This window comes from Lates calcarifer, linkage group LG2 (genome assembly GCF_001640805.2).
Source record: "Lates calcarifer isolate ASB-BC8 linkage group LG2, TLL_Latcal_v3, whole genome shotgun sequence".
NCBI classification, from domain to species: Eukaryota; Metazoa; Chordata; class Actinopteri; family Centropomidae; genus Lates; species Lates calcarifer.
Genome location: NC_066834.1, coordinates 10,445,527 through 10,465,701, shown reverse-complemented (window position 1 = coordinate 10,465,701; position 20,175 = coordinate 10,445,527). Strand labels below are relative to the sequence as shown.

The window sequence follows — 20,175 nt, the reverse complement described above, 5'->3', positions numbered from 1 at the left end:
GATGTTGTAAGAATTCCTTTGAGTCTTTCTTGTACATTATGTCTTTTGCCTTAGATTAAAAATGCATCAAAAAGACATCAACTGTTCAAAATTACAGAGAGAGGTGGAGATGCAGCCATCACACCAGAAATTAATTAAATCATTTTAAAAGAGGAAATTCAGGAAAAATCAATTTCAGCTGCATAAGATGTTGAGTACAGTTTAATTAATATTTTGATATGATTTTGTTTTCTTTGACTAAAAATAAAAGTGTACACTGTTAGGATTCAAATGTGATATTACCAATTGGACTTAAGCAATAAAAGACACCTTTCCATTAAAAATAATGATAAAATGTGTTCTTCTATAGTAAAATGAACTATATCTTTAATAATTATCAGGCTTTTATTTTAATGCCTCCTATCAACACCTTGGCACATTTCTTCTCTAAGTCAAACTCTACTGCATCACTCTGTGATGACTCATTATATCCCATAGAAGCGAACTGGGTGTCTTCAGAGCCTCAGAATATATTTATAGCTCATAACCTCTAAGATATTTTTCACTTGGTGGACACAAGTGAGTGAGGCTACATACTGAACAAAAAAAATCACATGACTTTGATCAAGAAACACTTTCCTGTGTGTTTTTTTTTTGTTGTTGTTGTTGTTTCTTAAATTCAGGAGAGGGTTAATTGTACTAAACAGTTACACCAGTAACTCCTCTCCAGGTTTCAATTTATTTATTTATTTATTTTTTTTCAGTTATTTAAAATTCCATCTCTTCCATTTTCCTATTCACAGCCTCAGGCATGAGGCAAATTATTAACCTCTAAATGTGCAATTACTCTCAGCAGGCAAAGGAAGCAGTGAAAGGTGAAAGGCACAGAGAGACACCTTGACATGTGTCATGCTATTACTTCCAAATGCAACCTTTAAGTTTTTGGTTTCTCTTTAATGGACTTTAACCATGAAGGAAGTGATCGTCACTTATGTAAAGAGTTCAACAATGGGTCATCATGGGACTATAAGACCTGACCTCTAAAGCCCATTACATATATAATGCAGTAAAAGATCCTTACTTTACCTGAATTTTTAGATCCTCTGTGGCATGTTAATGGAGCAAGAGAAATCAGAGTTTAAATTATACAGTGAACAATACAGGGTCTAGCATTTTCATAATCATATGCATTGCATTTATTTATATATTTTCTGTGTACATTTGAAAAATATACAGTATAAAGGTGTAGCCCAACTTATGAGTACTCTTATGAGTGTGTTTAGCTTAGATTAACACTGTCTAAGCTGTCTTATTTGTACTTATGATTTTGTACTCATTTAACAGATATAGACAGAGACAATGAGACACCATGGTTTATAGGCAGGTAGCTCAGCATCAGAGGTATTTATGGACCATCAAGAGCTGCTCCTGTTGAAAGCATACAGTATCTCAGAAGTCCTGTCCTCTTGATGAAGTTGCAAAATAATACAGCCCTTGGGTAAAATGTCATTGATGGCTATTGGTGCTTGCTAGCAAACATGATACAACATGTAACCAAGATTTTGGAGCTGTTCAAAGGTGCATTTTTCTTTTTTGGGCTAATGGTAGCTGGTTCTTATTGCTTCAAGGTAGGCTAAACATTTTCTGGACCAAGCTTCTAAATGAGATTGAAATTGATAAATTGATCTTCTCAACTAACTCCTGATAAAGCAGCAAGCAATCATATAATCCTGGCTGCATAATTGAGCTTCATTTTGCCTTACTCTGCATAGGGAATGAGAAGGCTTTGTGAGTCTGAGTAGCATTTCCTTCTCAACTTCATTCTCAAGTGGAGGGCATGATGGCAGAGCAAGTCAAGAGCTGCTCTTCCGATGTGAGATGATTTAATTGTACATCTCCTGCATAAGTAAGAGCAGTTAACTCTCATAATCAGGAGCTGGATCTCTCATAATCAGGATCTCTCATAATCAGCAGCTGGATCTGAGCTCTGGCCTGAAGACAGATGTCATTAAAATCATCATTGGAGCAGTATCATCAGCCGTACATCATGTTTGCAATCCATGGCTCTACAATGCAAAACTGGGTTGCTTTTGGCGAGTGACAGCACTCACTATTTATCTATTTATCTATGTGCATGCACTGTGCTGCATTGTCACATACACATTTCTCATTTGAACTTTGAAGACTAATTAATCCTATACAGTCAGGTCTAAAACTATATACCAAAACATTATTTTGAATATTCCCTCTCAAAAACCAATGCACATTTTAATTGAAATGTATTTAATATAAGCCAAAAAAAAAAAAAACATCTAAGCCAGAAATTGTCTCTTTACTACAGTGGAATATTTACCTTTATCCCTGACTCCCCCTCTGGCATCAGTTGGTACAAGTCTTTCTAGAGAAGTGAGGACCCACATTTTTGCAGTTCTTGACTGACTGATCATCACAGCATGCATTTTCCTTTTTCCTTTCAAAAACACTGTTAGGTTGAGGTGTGGTGAGTGCAGAGGAAAGGTTATGCAAACATTGCTCCTCATTGAACCTCAGATAGGCCACACACAAATTCAGCCTGTGTTCAGGATTATTATCCTGCTGGAAATCCTCATTCACACAACTTTGAGTCTTTTGGTGAAACTGTAGCTGATTGTATTCTTCTGTCTTCAGCAGTTAAAGTTAGGTATAGATAAATCCCTGCTGGATGTTTAAACTGATGTTTTTTTTTTAAAAGACAGGTTACACTTTTCTGATGTGTTACAATTTATTTATTGTTGTTAATTTTATTAACAACAATTTGTTACATCTTAATAGAAAAAATAAAGATATCACATGCTACTACTAAAAATGACCTATTTTTGGCCTATTTTTTTGAAGCAACACAAAACACACTATTGCCGGTGGACATGGTTTTGAGATCTCCAGTGTAAAAAATTACCCTTTCTCACAGTTCTTCATTCCATATATCAGATGAAAAACACAAAGTCACATGCCAAAGAAGAATCAAAGAATAGATGACACGCATAAATCATTACTTCTACTTGATCTTGTAAAAGAAAGGAATTAGTATTCCTCTGACATGCGGATTAAACGGATACAGTATATCTACTGAGGCCAGTAAATTTTCTTTCATTGCAGCTGACCATCCATCTTAATGAGTCATTTAATCTCAAGATTTATTTTTTCATCCAACATGAAAAAAATGAAGTTAGAAATGTCCACCTCCACTGTTTTTCTCACTTCTTCTATGAAAAAAGACTTTAATACCACACAAAAGTGCTTGCATCAAGAATAAGTCCAGTTAAATATTTTAACATTTTATGTTTCTCTAATGCTCATAATGTTGTGAAGTTGTTAATTTGAATCCGTGTGTGTGTGTTGCATTGTTTACTTGCAACAATAAATCGTTGTTAAACCTGAAAACTGCAGAACAAAATTAAAATCCTTTATTTAATTATTAGTCACAGAAAACTGATGGAAATTCTAATTAAAGACAAACATAATGTGGCAACTTTCATAATTGTCTGAACTGTGAGCAAAGTTTCAATATATTTTTTGCCTCCAGTGATAATACTCATCTAGTTTTTTATGTGTTTTCCCTCTACAGCAGATGAAGATTTCCAAATTTTAGTGAGGCATATAATGTTTAACTGATCTGAAAGCATGAAATCCCTAAAAGCATTGACAGTTTGACACTTTGCCGTTTGGAACCATCAGAAAAGGCCATTAATCCTCATTGTTTCTGGCCCAGTGAATTATCACTACTTTACCGACTGACTGATCCCTGGGTTGCAGAATCCTTAAACTAAATCTCTATGCAGTTAATGGACTTTCCACAACCACAGCAACACATTTGTGTTATGTAACAGGGGTTAAAGCATGCTGGGAGTTGTATTCTTTTTAACTTCCAGTATGTAGAAAATGTAAATCCCCGTTAGGTACAATGGAACAGCTGTTTTGCTTTGGTATTTTATTTGGTATTCCACATTCAAGATGTACAGCGATACATACTGTACATGACTATATACCAGAATAACTCCTTTATATTGAATTGCTAGAGTTCATACATGTTGGTCTGTTTGTTTGCCTGTATGTTCAAAGAGTTGATTTATAATTCACCTGACGACAGAGTGCCTTGGCTCTTTTTTTCCCACCATTATTTGCAATATTCAATATCTAGCAAGACTTTGGGGATCTTGTTCTTTGTACTTCTACCTGCCTCACTAAAGAGCACCTGTCAGATGAGCGGGAGCCATGCGGTGCTTACTTCCTCCTTTGACAACTCTTCTTTTATATTTTAGATTAACACAGTGTTGAGGCTTATTGATGTTGCTCAGTAACAGAAAACATGAAGTGACTGCCAGGCCCCCCTTTGCATTTTGGTTAGCTTAACTCTTGGTGATCTCCAAAGATCTAAGAGCTGAGTTTCCTGTAACACACTGAGATTAATTAAGATTTTATTGATGAGGCTGCAAAATGTCTTTCTTCAGTTGTAAAAAGAGGTTGGCCGGTGTGGATACTTCTTGTGGTCTCTGTAAAAGTGTGCTTGGAGCTATTTTCACTTTACATAAATGCCTTTGGTATTGTGGCTGATGAATATATGAATATGATACCAAAATAGTTTTCTTACTGTAGGTTTGTGATGACTCCGGGGTTGTTTATTGTTGCACTCTTCCTAACATTGACCACTGATAATATGGCTCTCATAGGAAATCATGTGATATTAGTGTGCTTCATCTAAGTCCATAATTAGTTTGCTCTACATAGGCCAAGACCAAAGGCCTGCACACAACATGAAAAATATCAATCCTCTATGTACATCTGGAAGTTGTTTCCCTGAAAACTGTATAAAATTGCAGATTATCAGACATCTCTATTGAGCTTAGCAATTAGAATGTCACCACTTGACTTGCTGATGCATCAGTGGCCATCAAAGCAAAATTATAAAATGAGGAAAGTGCAAAAGGGGGTTGACCACACAATGTGGTAGCGGACAAAGAACCCCTCTAAGAGAAATTTCAATGTACAGTAAGCATTGCAGGACAAATTCCACAGTCCTGTGTTTAGCACAAAAATGTATTCTACAAGAGGCTTTAACATTCATATCCTCCAAATCTGTTTAACACACAATTCCCTCCAATTGTGTTACTACCCCTGTGCTGCAATTCAGCAAGGAAACACAGTTGGTTGAAGCACAAAGAATTAATTCAACACTAAAAAGACTTTAAGCTTAGAATTTAACCACTCAATTTGTCTAACTGAGACTGCTGAAGCTTCATATTACTTTTGGCTGAACTCCTTCGTTACTTACATTGAAAAGACAACAAGGAATCTCTTCAGGTCTAGTTTGGACAGCAGGAACAATTACAACAACCAAAAACCATTTTGTTGTACATAAGATACACTTGAAAAAATCTGAACCTATCCTTGAATAGAACTGCGACTGAGAAATGTGATTTTGCAAAACTCACATTCTACAAATGTGTTCACAAACATCTCTAAGAGCTTTGACAAAAGGAGAACATTGAGCTTCACCAAACCTACTACAGGGCGTGTGTGTGTGTGTGTGTGTGTGTGTGTGTGTGTAAAATATGTCCTGTTTTGCCTTGTCAAACAGGATAAATTAGACTAAAAACTCAAAACCAATAAGGCATGCATGTTGCATGTTGGTCTAAGGTGTCTCTTTTATCCTTGATGCTTATCCTTTAATGTGTGGATGGTTGATATTAGGTCATAGAAAGGTTTAAGCAGTGGTCTACAACAATTAAACAACTTTGTCTCCCTAATATTAGGTCCTTCAGTGTGCTACCAGCCAGGAACAAAGGTCAACTGAATTCATGAATGAGTAGGGCAAGCATTCATCATTTGGGGTTCATCAGGTCCACCTTTCAGTGATTAATGAGAGCTATTTATAGAACACATCATTCAAAAAAAGTCTTAACTTCCAAACATCTTCTAGTTTTCTTGGTAATTAGTGTATGGAGCCTATACGTACAGCATATAGTGTTTCCTTTACCTTGTTGGTAAAGGAACTTGTCTGATAACCTTTTACTACTTTTAGTCAGTTTCTGGTTCTTCATATTAGTGATACAGTTTGTGGTATTTGAAACTTTGTAGTGCAGAGATGAAAGCAAATGTTGCCACATTCAGTATGAGGGAGAGGTACACATAGAAAATCTCACACCTGGAATCACAGATCAACATTTATTTATTTATTTATTCATTCAATTTTTTAGTTTATCAGTGTTATTGTTAAACTAATATATTGTGTGATTAGCACAAATTGATCCACAATCAATACCACTGTGTACTCACAGCACCCAAAAGATGAGACCTTGGTTTTATGACTTGCGGAAATATGTCCTAGGATATCACAGCTGTAGACTTGTTCTCTGAGAGTGTCTGATCCATCTTGGTGTGTATGTGTGCTGGATTAGGGTGGCTCAGGACAGATTAGTTAATTATAGACACCTGCTGTCTAAGTGTGGTGTGTGTTGTCAGGTGTTGCAGCATGAGGTTGACTGGGTGCTGAGGGGAGAAAAGGCGGAGCAAGGTGTGGAATTGCATGGACAAATGTTTTGCCATGTGCTCTTAGACTGTTGCTCCTCTCCCTGTTGAAGCTCCGAGAGCAGCTCAGTAATAGGAATCTTCACACATGGATATTAAGGGTCATGTGGATATGAAGTGTCACCTGCTCAACACACTCTGCAAACTGCGGGTATAATAGCCTGTTTTCTACAGAAGCTACATGGTCTTTTATTAGTCAGTCACTGCACAAACAGATAGTTGGCATTCAGTTCAACTTGGATTCTGTCCAACCAATTTTTTGATTCTCATGTCAATGGATAAAGTAGCAATGTTCTGTCATAAGAGGCTGCAAAGCATCATGACTGACCTATTATAAAAAAACAAATAGAAGCATGACAACTATCAAAATGTTCAGATTGCTCCAATGACATCCCAGACAGCTTTGTAATCATCTCGTCCACATAAAGTCAGTCACCCCAACTTAACATTTAAGAATAAATGCTGCCATGGCAACACCATCATAATGACTGCATGTACAATGGCCGTGTCACTCCGAGAGAAGCCACGGTCACTTCCAGGAAGAGAATAATCGCACTGAGAACATTCAGTGACTAAGCAGCACTACACAGCTGCGCCTCTGCAAATACCTTACATCAAGGTCTCACTCATTCATGTTGCTGCTGTGCTAAGTTTCTGCTGAATGATTAGGGGAAGAGTAACCAGATGTTATGCTGGCAGAGGAGCAAAGGAAACATTCAAAGTCATGTTATTGGAGAAAAAACAACTATAAACAATTTATGGAATCATGAAAAGTTTATATTTGCCGTGATTTGCTTTGTGTTTGCCTTCATCCAAATCCTCCGCAATTCAATATCTTTAAGCTGTGGAACAGAAATGACAAAAGCAGAAATCCCTGTGAATTAAGCCATAATTAAAGTTAGATTGAATACTCCAAAATGTGTCAAGAAAACAGCTGTAAGTAGTTTTTATGTTTAGTTCTCATAATGAACTTTTAATCTTCTAAAATAGATCTCCTTAAAGCATTTTGCTGTTTAATTTGGAAGTTTCTGTCAACTCTGAACACCATGCTTAAAATCAACTGAGAACTTAACATTAACCCTTAAATTTGTGCCATTTTCTAAAAGAGTTATCACCCAGTGGAAAAAAAAATAGCTGAGCAAATATGATGTAAAATACTTTGTCCCATTCTCTGCAGGATGATCTTGCTCCCTAAGTCAACATTTTCTCCCCTTAAATGTAACTACATTTATAAAATTGGTCTATAGGGCCAATGTGCAGCACATGCCCTTGGAGGCACAAGCTATCCCATCGTGACACCACTGTGTGTTAGAAATGAATTACGGGCTGCTACCACTGATAATATATTACCAATGATTCTAAGTGTCAAGCTAAGGAGTTTATAAACTTCTGGCAACTTTTTTGAAAGGGGTGTACATAATGAAATCTCTGCAAAGCATGCATTTTTGGCCCTTGCTGGAAAAGTAAACAAAAAGAAAAAAAAAACTCAGCAAAAAAAGAAAACAGTAACAAGGATTTTCACTCCCCTGCTAATCTTAGCAGGTTGACTCCACCCTTCCTGTCTGGGAGCGTCCTGTCAGACCTCCAGGTTAGTCAGTTTACCTATACGCACCTCCCTGCAGCTGAATGAGCAGGCATCTGTGATTGCGGATATACACTGAATGCTGAGGAGGAAGTGATCTGCAGATTTTTAAGTGACTGAAGAGTCCTTTCTGAGGGGATACGAGACTTTTTGGAAGTTCTGACTGGATTTACTAGTTCATCAGTCATGACTTTGTTAATTTTTTCACCCATGCTGATGGCTGTGTAATAGCTCTCCACAAGTTTAATTCCAATTGCAAGCAACTTACAAATTAACTGGTAAGCATTAGTCCATCAACATAGTGTTCAGCAGCTCCTGTGCAGCTTTGCTTAGAAAGCATCAGTGATGCAGTAATAGTTGTGGTATAGTATGTCTAGAAAATAACTACTCTAAGTGATAGTAATGATCATTTTCGTGATGCATTAGTCAATAAAGTATGATGTTCTTTAGTTTGTTTTGTTGTCATTGCTCTTTAAACTCAGCACATGCGCTTCATTCTGTTCTGCCCTTTGACCCTTTTGCATAAGACTCACAACCAGACATGTTGTTATGCTGTATCTTGTGCAGCTTTTAATGGTTTCAGTGTAAAATTGCCAATTTGCTCTCTCAGAGTCCATCCTTACCTTCTCAAACATTTCCTTTTTTTTGCAGCTAAACTGCCAACATAGCTGATATTGGTTTCTCTTGTGGATTCTTTGGTCTCAGACCGATTTGTTTCAGTGCTTTTGGAGTTGTGGAAAAACAAAGAGAACTTTGGTCTTGAACACTGAAGTTCTGTATTTAAATTAGTAATCTCCTAACTGTTGTCATGTGGGTGGTGGTGACACCTTGACTTCTCTCGGGAAGCCCCTTTTCTGTTACATAACTCAACCACCTGTGTGCTGGAGGTGCTAATTTTATCCTCGTTAAAAGGCTTAAGTCTCATTAATGCTAGAGCACAGTGTATCAGACAGGCATGATTGACTTGGCAGGTGCTCTGTCCTCACCTTATATGTTCCCTGTCCCCTTTCATGTCTTGCACATAAGGCAATTCAAATACTGAGTTCTCATAAATGTCACTAAATGTGGAGAGAAGAGGACATTATCTTTCTACACCCACCCTGCACCCAGAATTAAAGCTTTGTCCCTGCATTCAGCTGTGAATTGTTGTCTAGAGGAAAGTTTTTGTTTGTTTGTTTGTTTTTTCTAGATGAAACTTTTCTCTTAATCCTCAACCTTTGCTGATAGGAACTCTAGTTTTTTTTTTGTTTTGTTTTGTTTTTTTTTTTTTAATTTGCTGCCAGCATTCATATTCCAGGTGTTCAAGCCATGAAGGTCGAAAGTGTCCAAATGACACGGGCATTCACTGTTACATAACTGTGCACTTCTGTGCTCTACAGAGGATTTAAAGGCTGCACGGGTGAGAGCTGATCTTTAAGTCAAAGAGGCTTTATGCCAGACCACAACAAACCTGAGATACTTGCTGCTTCGAAGGGATGATGAAGCAGTAAGATGAGGCAGTGCATGGTAAAATGGATGACATCACAATTGGAAATTGACATCCAGTTTATGGTTCTGAAGACACACTAAAGCCTTAAAAACTGAAAAAAAAAGAAAAAAAGGCAAAATCACTGACCACATAACACGAAAATATATGTGTATACATACAATAATGATCAGTAAAAATCTCCCATTATGCAAGCCTTTATTCAACTGAATATGCAGGTTTCCTCGTTCACATCTTTGTTTCAACACATAAACAGAATATCTCAAAAAATTATTATAAATGACTATGCATAAACATTCAGCAGAGACAATAGCAGCAGTGGCAGAGGGGAGGATATGAGTAACAGCTGGTGTTCTGTTTATTCAAATTTAGTGAGGAAAACTGAAATAATTTGTTTAAAATGTGGATTACAAACATAGTCTCTATTGATTCTGTGTTAATTGTTTGTGAATGTTAGTCTAATTATGAAAGGCCATCTGTGAACTTTTTATAACTTTGCATGTATTCAAAATTCAGTATGGAGAATTCTGTAATCATGTGTGCATGTGCATCCATTACTTAATTACACTTATTCAAAATCGTAATCTTGTATGTACCATTGTATATTCAATTACTATTGTAAATTTATTCTAATCATCTTAGCAAAATGAGATTTTGTCATCATAACACAACTTGTCTTTTTTGGTGGGTTAGGTAGGTCACAGTTTCTCTGCAGTTTGGAATCTCCAATACACAGTGTCTTGCTGTTTCGTCACCGCTAACTACTATTGGCTTGGTGAAGCTATAGATAGACTTCAGTCTTCTCCAGTGCACATGTCATCACCAATCAACTGCCACCAGCTATGACCTACTGGGTACAGAGGGTGTAATGTGTGGGCAGTTTGCATTATCCATCCCAGATTCCACTGTTATCAGTAGAGGTTGATATTCCACTGACAAAGTATGATCCCTCAATGGCTTCCTACCAACAAACACTGGCAATTATGCATACTGGAAAGCACAACCGAGCTGGAAGTACTGCTGCTGGGAATTAAACAATATTGTTTATGTATTCTTAGTTGCAAGTAATTTTTTTTCAGTATTACTGAAACAAATTTACAAATTTGTTGCTTAGTGATTTAGAAAAACAGAAAAAAAGGCAGCAACAAAATATATTAAAACTACTTGTTTTGTTTACTACTTTCAGTGCCAACACAATGCAGAAGCAAGTGGAGGTCAGGATGGATGAGAGCCACCTGGAGCCCATAGTGGACGCTCCTGAGAGTGCATGTGGCACTCTGTGTGATAAAATCATGAAGAACATGGTTCTCACTCTCACCATACTTGGTAAGTTTATAGTCCCACTACTTTTCCAATCCCACTTCTAACAGAAGTGGGGAAGGGGGTTGGGAGTCTTTCCTACCATGCATTCATGCATTTTACAAAAGGCAAGGTACACTCTGGATAGGTTGTTAGTCTATCACCGCACTAACATGCCTAGGCAGACAAACACCTACAGGCAATTTACTTTACCTGCATGTCTCTGGGCTGTGGGAACCTGGGGCATTAGGAAGAAAATCCACCCACACACGAGGAAAGCCAACAAACTTCACTCAGAAAGACCCCAGTCTTTCAAATCCAGCACTTTCCTTCTGAGAAGCAGCAGTGCTGATCACCAATCCACTGCACTGCCTTACAAGACATTTTACTTCATACTGTGTAAATAAGAAAATGGCTCATAGCTTCTTTCTATATGTTGAAATAGCAAGAGTTCAAAACAGTGTGTTTCATGATATTCAGTCTCTACTACTTATGAATTACACTGTAACACACTGAAGTGAGCAGCTACTTTAATATTTCATTTGAATTGAATCAGGGACAAGTTTAACAAGGAAAAGGTGTTTTCTTCTGTATTCTTTATTCATTGTTCTTTATTCAACTACTTTTTTCTACTATGCATGTGTTGACAGATAAAACTATAACTAAAAAGTTATATAAATATTGTATTATCTGCTGTAAGGTAAAACATAAGTGACTTTATTTATCACATATGTACATAATTATCACAGTATCAGGGGATTAACAATATGGCACGGTCACCCTAAGATGACAGGTTGTAATGTTAACTTGGATTCTAATGAGAGAAAGGTGACATTCTATTTTCACATGTATGTTGATATATTTTCATTCCAACACATTAACGTTCACAGTTTTTATCTCACGGCTCAGAGTCACTTGGCCGCGTGTTTGATTTGTGTTTTTCTCGCCGGCTCAGGTGTGTTTCTGGGTTCCATCGCTGGAATGCTGCTGCGGCACATATCTCCTCTCCCTCCCGATGTTATTATGATCATTGGCTTCCCAGGAGAGATCCTAATGAGGATGCTGAAGATGCTCATTTTGCCTCTTGTTGTTTCCAGTCTGGTCACAGGTGGGTGAGGTACAGTAGCTGCTGCAAATGTTCCGCTGAGTTTGCTGACAAGTGTCCTGAAATTAGGTCACATGGCACTACATGTTGCTACCAAAGAGTCGAGTTGCAACAGGAAAGACAAGAGGGTGGACAGTTTTGCTTTTTGGGGTTTTTTTGAGGGTGGGGGCTGAAAAATGCCTCTTCAAATGGCTTTCATGTGTGTAAACAAAACACAAGGACTGGGGGCACACAAATAATTTTTGTTGGGTGTATGTTGCGCAAGTAGACAGATGTTATTGTTTTTCTCCCACTCCATTATTGTCTATAAGAACTTTGTACTACTTGAAAAAATAAACAAATAAATGTAGGACTAGTATTGATATACAATATACAGATATGGATGTGTTAGTTTACCTGTATGCCAGCTCTGTCAGCAACATTTCCACTGAAATACACATCTATGCAAATTGAAGAGTATACAGTACGTTATTCCTTCATTGGAACTTTGGTCCAGCTGTGTTTATTTGTAAACACATGTGCCACTTTTAGCTGTCATGGCTAACCATATGAATGCACACAACAACATTTTAACTTGAGAAAATACTAAATAATCCAATAATGAGGACTATGTGATATAAGACAAGTTGTATGAAGTACGGTGTGCAGACACATTTCCAATACTGTCTCTCTACGACAAGAGTACACATAACTTCCAACAAGCCTTCTTTCCCATACCCACCCTCTGTGGATAGTTTGTGTTTCAGATTGCTGTTATGCAATTCAGGAAGTCAGGACATTGAGCCTTTCCACAAGTCAGGAGAGAAACAGTGTTGCATTCACTTGCTGTCACACTGGATAATTAATCCCAGAGTTCAAAAGATAAGTCTAATTGTCTAGCTAAGTACAAATGTACAATTAAAGTGCTAGTGTAGACATGTTCTTATGTTTACATGCACTCTAGCAGCAGTTTCGGACTGAGTCATCTCACTTTGGAAGCAATTCATATGAAATTGCTGGGTACAGAATTAGTTTTTCCAATATATTTGCACAATAGTATGTCCTCAGAGAATAGTCACAATCACAAAACCAGCACTTCTTATCTAAATGAGGTAAGCTGTTATGTGTGGAGGCTTCAAATACTGCAAACTGGTCTGTAAGGACAGTGGCAACTGTTTGGTGATGTTCTAAGCACAGTAACTTTATCACTGTCCATTAAAGACAAAACATATCCTACAGTACAATCCATACAACAAGGGGCAGTATACTTTAGTATTTCTGTTTTGTTTTTTGTTTTGTTATTTTGTTTTTAATATTGGGCACTAAAACATATTATGCCAACAGGACTAGCCGGCTTGGACGCCAAATCCAGCGGCCGCTTAGGCACCAGGGCCATGGTGTACTATATGTCAACAACGGTGATTGCAGCCATCTTGGGAGTAATCCTGGTGCTGCTCATCCATCCTGGAAACCCCAAGCTGAGGGCTAATCTTGGACAGGGAAAGAAAAACGATGACGTGTCCAGCGTGGACGCTTTCTTCGATCTCATCCGAAACCTTTTCCCAGAAAACTTGGTGCAGGCCTGCTTTCAGCAGGTAGGAGTCACACACAAAGTTTTCACCCACCATATAAAGACTGATTCATATGTCAGTGGCTCCAACTCTTTGTTTTTTTCTTTGCTTCTTGTCCAGATCCAAACAGTAATCACCAAAGTACCAGTGCCCACTAACAGGACCAAGGCACCCCCACAATTCACAGTCAAAAGGTCACTTCAGTTCAAGAGTGGGATGAATGTCCTGGGTAGGTGAAAAGTCTGAAAACACACCCACTGCACAACAAAAAAGAAACAGCAGTTGTTGAAGAAAAGAAATCAGAAGGTCTTTTTCATTTTCAATTACATAATAAATAAAACACTTAAATAACACACACTTCCACCACTGCTGCACAATCAGATTTATTTATAGAAAATCTTCCAAATTTTGCAGTCTGCATCTGGATTCAAACCTGTCTCAAAATATAGGTAGTTATAGACAGACATGGGATACATACAGGAGCCAAAAACATTATTGGTGGATGTAACAATGAATTTAAATCTCCTTTTTCCACCTATTTATATCATCAAAATACTTTTACTTTTCAGAATATTTTGTAGTATTGCAAACATACCAAAAAATGTACGTATGGCTTTCAATGAGTGATTAGTCCTCATTCTAGGACACAGATTTTCTGTAAGACAGGTTTATCCGAGACTAATTTAACATTGCTGTATTCTCTCTTACAGGTTTGATTGGATTCTTTGTTGCTTTTGGAGTAATTATGGGGAAAATGGGAGAAAAGGCCAAGCTGATGTTGGAGTTTTTCAACGTCCTAAATGAGATTGTTATGAAGCTTGTTAGCGCAATTATGTGGTAAGTGCTGTTCACTATATAGGCATTGATCCACATTCACTAAAAATGCCAAACCATACCCTGAGCTTTTGCTCCCCACAAAAACTTACACTCCAAGATATAAACAGTAATTCAAATCACAAGCATATCCTGTGTCTATCTTCAGGTACTCCCCCATTGGTATTGCCTGCCTCATCTGTGGAAAGATCATCTCCATTGCTGATTTGGAGGTGGTTGCAAGGCAACTGGGGATGTACATGATCACTGTGATAGTGGGCCTCATCATCCACGGAGGCATCTTCCTTCCGCTGATATATTTTGTAATAGTAAAAGAAAACCCCTTCAAGTTCTTCATGGGAATATTTCAGGCTTGGGTGACTGCACTTGGAACAGCATCCAGGTATGAGACATTTTTGCCTTCCCGCTTACTTTATATTCTAGGCCTCAGGCTCTTCTACACTGATGAGCACAGTCTGACCGCCTCTAATTCAGGTTTCCTTTCCAGTGTGCTGCATGTTTTTACTCTCATTCCCCTCACACGTATGGCCATATTTTAAATAACAACTACAACTTTTATTTCAAGTGGTAACTATGAAGTAGTCTTGCCAACAGCAGCTTCTCACTTCGTCTCTGTGTGGGATATCTTTCCTATACTCAATGTTTTATTAATGACACAAGATACACTCTTTCCCCTCCTGAGGTGAGCTTGGTTCTTTCAAGTTCCTGCCTGCACACTGCTCTGCTCTGCCATCTATGAGAAACACTTATTAATTATCAGAAAAAACAAACAAACAAAACAACTGCTGAGTCACAACAGATGTTGTCTCTATGAGATTCACACTTAAAGTGAATTCCAAGTTTTTATTCCTTCGGTGAAGTTAAATTCATGGAAGCCATTGCATATGTAAGTCTGTTTCATATTACAAATTAACAATGAATTAATTACCATAGTTCAGAATGGATTTATTTCAGTATGACTAGAAGAATAGTGTAATTAAGTTTAAAAACTATTGCTACATTAAGTGTAACCCAGTCAAATTAATTCTCATAAGACAGCTTTATAGTTTGCTATAAAGTTCTTTATTTCTGAAAGTTTTTAGTGCCAAATTGGATGCAGAGTTTTCAAAGTGAACATCACTGCCTGCTGTTTGTGATGATCATAATAAAGCATTACTTCGTATTTATTTGCCACAGTGCCGGTACCTTGCCTGTCACGTTCCGATGCTTAGAGGAGAACCTGGGCATCGACAAGAGAGTAACGCGATTTGTTCTCCCAGTGGGTGCCACCATCAATATGGATGGCACAGCGCTTTATGAGGCCGTGGCTGCCATCTTCATCGCTCAGATGAATGGGATTGAGCTTGACTGGGGCCAGATTGTTACTGTCAGGTGAGAATGTAGCTACAGAAAGATATCACAATACATTTGCAAGGTAATATTTTTGGCTATAAATCAGCTGAATTCTGCTGAACAGGATGATAAATGTGCCTGAGCAAAAAATAATGAATATCCTTATTTCAAATTATATTATTCCCTACAGGAACTGGTGAAACATGCATAAAGTGTGTTTAGGTCTTGCAACCTGTGGTTTGTCATATTTAGAGTTGAACTTGTCTCCTGTTTAGTATGACAGCCACGCTGGCCAGTGTTGGAGCAGCCAGTATCCCCAGTGCTGGACTTGTGACCATGCTTCTGATCCTCACAGCAGTGGGGCTGCCCACTCAGGACATCAGCCTTCTGGTGGCTGTTGACTGGCTGCTGTGAGTTCAACATCAACACAAAACATCAACATAAGGGCATTGATTTAACAGTGGGTTTGTTGAAGTGACCAATGTAAGATTGTATCTTAACATATTAGTGCCATGTAATGGTGACTCACTCTCACAAAGTCCACAGTAATTGTTTATTTTTTTTTTTTTTGTCCCTTAGAATGTGTCATCGTCTTAGCAAAACTGAGAAATTTGAGAAAATTAGAAACATAAGATGCACAGTGGGTCTTAATTGACTAACACTTGTCCATGACAGCTTCAAAGCATAAAATTTTCCAACATCCAGTAGACTCTTACCAAAAGCAAATCTCTGTAATCTGTAAAGCTGCTTCACTGCTTCACTGAATCAACCCAACACCTTCTTTTAAACATATTAACCTATAGAAACATATGGTATATGGATTAAACTTTCTAACTTTCTTTCTCTGTCCATTTTTCTGTCCTGACAGCTCACATTAGTATATGGACACATACACAGAATTTGTCCAGTGTAGAGCTAAAGTAGTACAATAGTGGCCAAAGTAGCATCGAAGCAGATGCTTGATTTTATTGCTGTGTGTCTCACTACAGACTGAGAAGAGAACATGTTTTTCATTTTTCTACCATATGTTTTGGGGGTGTACAAAACCCACCCATACAACTCTGGCTGTCAGGCTTTGATACGTTTTCCTCAAGACATACAATTGCACTTCTCATTATGCCCACTCAGTGGGTCTCAGTCTATGTGTTGATTGAGAAAGTGTATATCTACATGATCCACTTATAAAAAGTAAAGGGGTGGCTCTGGTTCTGTGTTTCCGATTTTGGTACAATTTAATGCTAAATTAATATAGTGCACATGGTAAACATTACACCACCATGTTAAACGCAAAGTGCAGATGAGGCTGGATGTCATTAGCCCTGGTCATATGACCTCATTAGAATTCTTGAGTAGTAACATTTGAAAATGTATCAAATTTCATGGCAATCCATCCAACAGTTGTTGAGACATTTCACACAATTAGAATTAGAATTCATCATCTGCAGACCATCAGTATCTGTACACATGCCATGGCAATCCATTCAATAGTTCTTGAGATATTTCATTCTGGACAAAAGAGGTGGACCAACCAAGAGCCCAACATCGCCATCCCCCAAACCATGTCCCTAGCAAAAAATTAAAAGTGTTGTTATTGTTATTATGTTCTTTTGCTAATAATTTTTCCCTATCACTTTCTTCTTGAATATCCAGGGATCGTTTCCGTACCTCAGTCAACGTGGTTGGCGATTCCTATGGGGCAGGTATCGTTTACCACCTCTCCAAAGATGAGCTTGACACATTTGACGCCCAACAAACCCGGATGGATGAATTTGAAATGGCAAAGACACAGTCCTTCTTTGAAAATAACACCAACCAGAATGTATACACTCACCACAACTCAATCTTGATAGACGACTGCAAGGTACATTTCACATTAACAGACATAGAGACTTGTATGTAGAGAATCCTCCCCAGCTCTGTCTGTGTGTTTGTCTTTCTTTCTGTGTCGGTGTTTGTGTTTCTTTTCTATGTTACTTCCTGTATTGGTGTATTTGTGACTACGTGTATAGTAAATGTCATACGAAAAAGCAGTTTTTGTGGTACCAGGTTCAGCAAAAGCAAAGTTTGTTCTTTTTTATCCTACACATTTGTTTTTTATCATCTTCAAAAACTCTGTTTTTCTCTCATAAAATCTAAATGAAAATGTGTGTTTTTAAGCATCAGTCACACAGAAAGTGTTGTCTTGTGCACAATTATATTTGACTTGTATTTTGTTGTACTATGTCTTGATTTCATTAAGAAACTGTTCTCTTTTTTGTCTAATTAATTGGACATGTATTTATGGCAGCCCTAACCAAATTACAGTTTTAATTGGCCATATTTTTAAAGACAGCTAAAAGAGTTTTTATAGCCAGTGGTATGCATAAAGACTGCTGTTTCACCATGTTTCATCCAAAGTGATGTATACATTCATCAAATGCCAATCTCGGTTCCTTTCCTATATTGTAGCTAGCTTTCTAAACAAACATAATTTCATAGAATTTCATGCATGAAATTTGTGTTTATATTCCATTGCCTGTATAATGCAACTTTTTGTTTGATGCTTAAGTTGCATTGAGAACATTTTGATAACTGATATTGTAATTCGGTTAGGCAGAGAATCCATAAAATACATGGCCAACTCTGGATAATTACTCATCCATGTTCTCAAAATTCTGTCAATGTACAATGACATGTAAACAGTATCATTGTATATCATTGTATCAGTGTATAAGAGGACATTTTTCTGTGTTGGGGACAAACTAATCTCAGCCCCAAGGTCAGTGGCCTGAATGTAATGAAACAATGGCTTCTCTGCCCCCAAACTGTTGATGGTTTGTAAATGATGGTGCCTTGGCCCTAGTAGTTAGATGTTCTTCATAATTGCTTTCAGGTCACCATGGGCAATAATGGCAAGACTGCAGATTTCTCTCTTGTTGAGGAGGAACCATGGAAATGCGAGTAAAGCAGATTCAGACGCTGCTGCACCTTACCCTGAGTTCCAGCTTTTATTTTCTGCCGACAAAACTATTAAAAAACAACAAAAAATAACATACAAAAAGAAGAAAAAAAACAGGAAAGTTAGCAGAGTCACCTGTTCGGCAAGAACAAACAGTCGGCTGGGCTTTTTCATTTTATTTTGTTTGTTTTTTTTGTCAGTTACCCATCTGGGTAGCTACTGGAACAAGCTACAGATGACTCACCAACTTGTATTAGATCTTGCATTTGCACTAACTGGACACAAACTGCAATGAACTGGTGCATATCATGCACTTTGTTCAGAAGAATAAAACATTCAGTTGACAACACTCAGGGCCTTACTTGGTGCTGCTGCAAGCTTTAAGAAAACAGCATGAATGGAATGAAACAGTGCTTCATGTGGCAACATGATGTAAGTGCAAGATGGTTAAACACTCTGTTACCTTTGACTGTTTGACTTATGGGATTACACTTTGATGTCGCACACATGGTCAAGCCTAAGAAGCAAAGCTTAGGACTTAGACCATAAGAGGAGAGGGTGTGGCCTCTAAATGTGGTAACAATCAGCACAGAATGTGTTGCAGAGCCGTAAAGCAGAAAATAGAATATGTGAAGGGTGCCCTCCCAGTTATTCATTTATTATTTTTTGTATATATGTTCTTTATGAGTAAAGCACTGCTTTTCTGTTTGTAGTCAAAAAAGTATGCCTGTGTACTGGAATTTATGTGTGTACATACATGTTTCTGAGAGAAAGAGAGGAAGACATTTTTAACAAGGAAAGAAAGTTGGAGGTTCAATGAGAAGAAAAGAAAGAGGGTGATGTCTCTCAAACTCTCAGCAGGCCAGTGCATTGCTCTGTGTTTTATTTCAAACTGTTTATTTCTTTGCTATATGACAACCTTGCCTTGAAGATGTCAACTGCAGAGTGCAGTCAGTATGATTTCTGGATAAACGTTACCACTATTCATTTCAATAGAATATCGGGACTCACATTTTAGTAGAGGAAATTAAACAGGTCCACCTTCCAGTTTTACTATATTCTGAGTGAGGATGGCTGGGCCTTCCTCACAAAATGTACTTCTAATTACATTTTTTTTTTCTAATTTTAGTTTTGACACAACATATATATATATATATATATATATATATATATATATGTGTGTGTGTGTGTGTGTGTGTAACAATAAGTAACAAGCTTGTAATTAGATATGGTCACATCTGTTTAGCAAGTGCACACTAAATTCTGCCTCTAGTACTCACATTAATCTGAAGCTGTAACAACAAAGTCGTTGGATGCTGGCTGAATATGTACATGTTTTGAGTTTAAGTTCATGTATCAACTCTGATCACACCTATGTGAAATCTCAGTTATTTATTTCTCTTTTCATGTAAGCAACAGCTTATATGTTCATGTTTAAAGTGCCTCCTTGCACTTTGTGTATATACTCTCTTTAGATAAAGTGTATAAATCAAATGTATAGAATTT

General features: G+C 37.5%; 1 protein-coding gene across 1 annotated transcript; it reads left to right on the top strand.

The window, feature by feature from the left end:
• Positions 1–10,801: 10,801 nt before the first annotated feature.
• On the top strand, positions 10,802–19,797 carry slc1a2a (solute carrier family 1 member 2a). Its single transcript, XM_018683349.2, has 10 exons — positions 10,802–10,937; positions 11,866–12,018; positions 13,339–13,589; positions 13,686–13,794; positions 14,276–14,402; positions 14,548–14,781; positions 15,576–15,770; positions 16,007–16,141; positions 17,382–17,592; positions 18,604–19,797. The coding sequence occupies exons 1-10, from the start codon at positions 10,808–10,810 to the stop codon at positions 18,673–18,675; spliced, it is 1,617 nt and encodes a 538-aa protein (XP_018538865.1). The 5' UTR covers positions 10,802–10,807; the 3' UTR covers positions 18,676–19,797.
• The last annotated feature ends 378 nt before the right edge of the window (positions 19,798–20,175 follow it).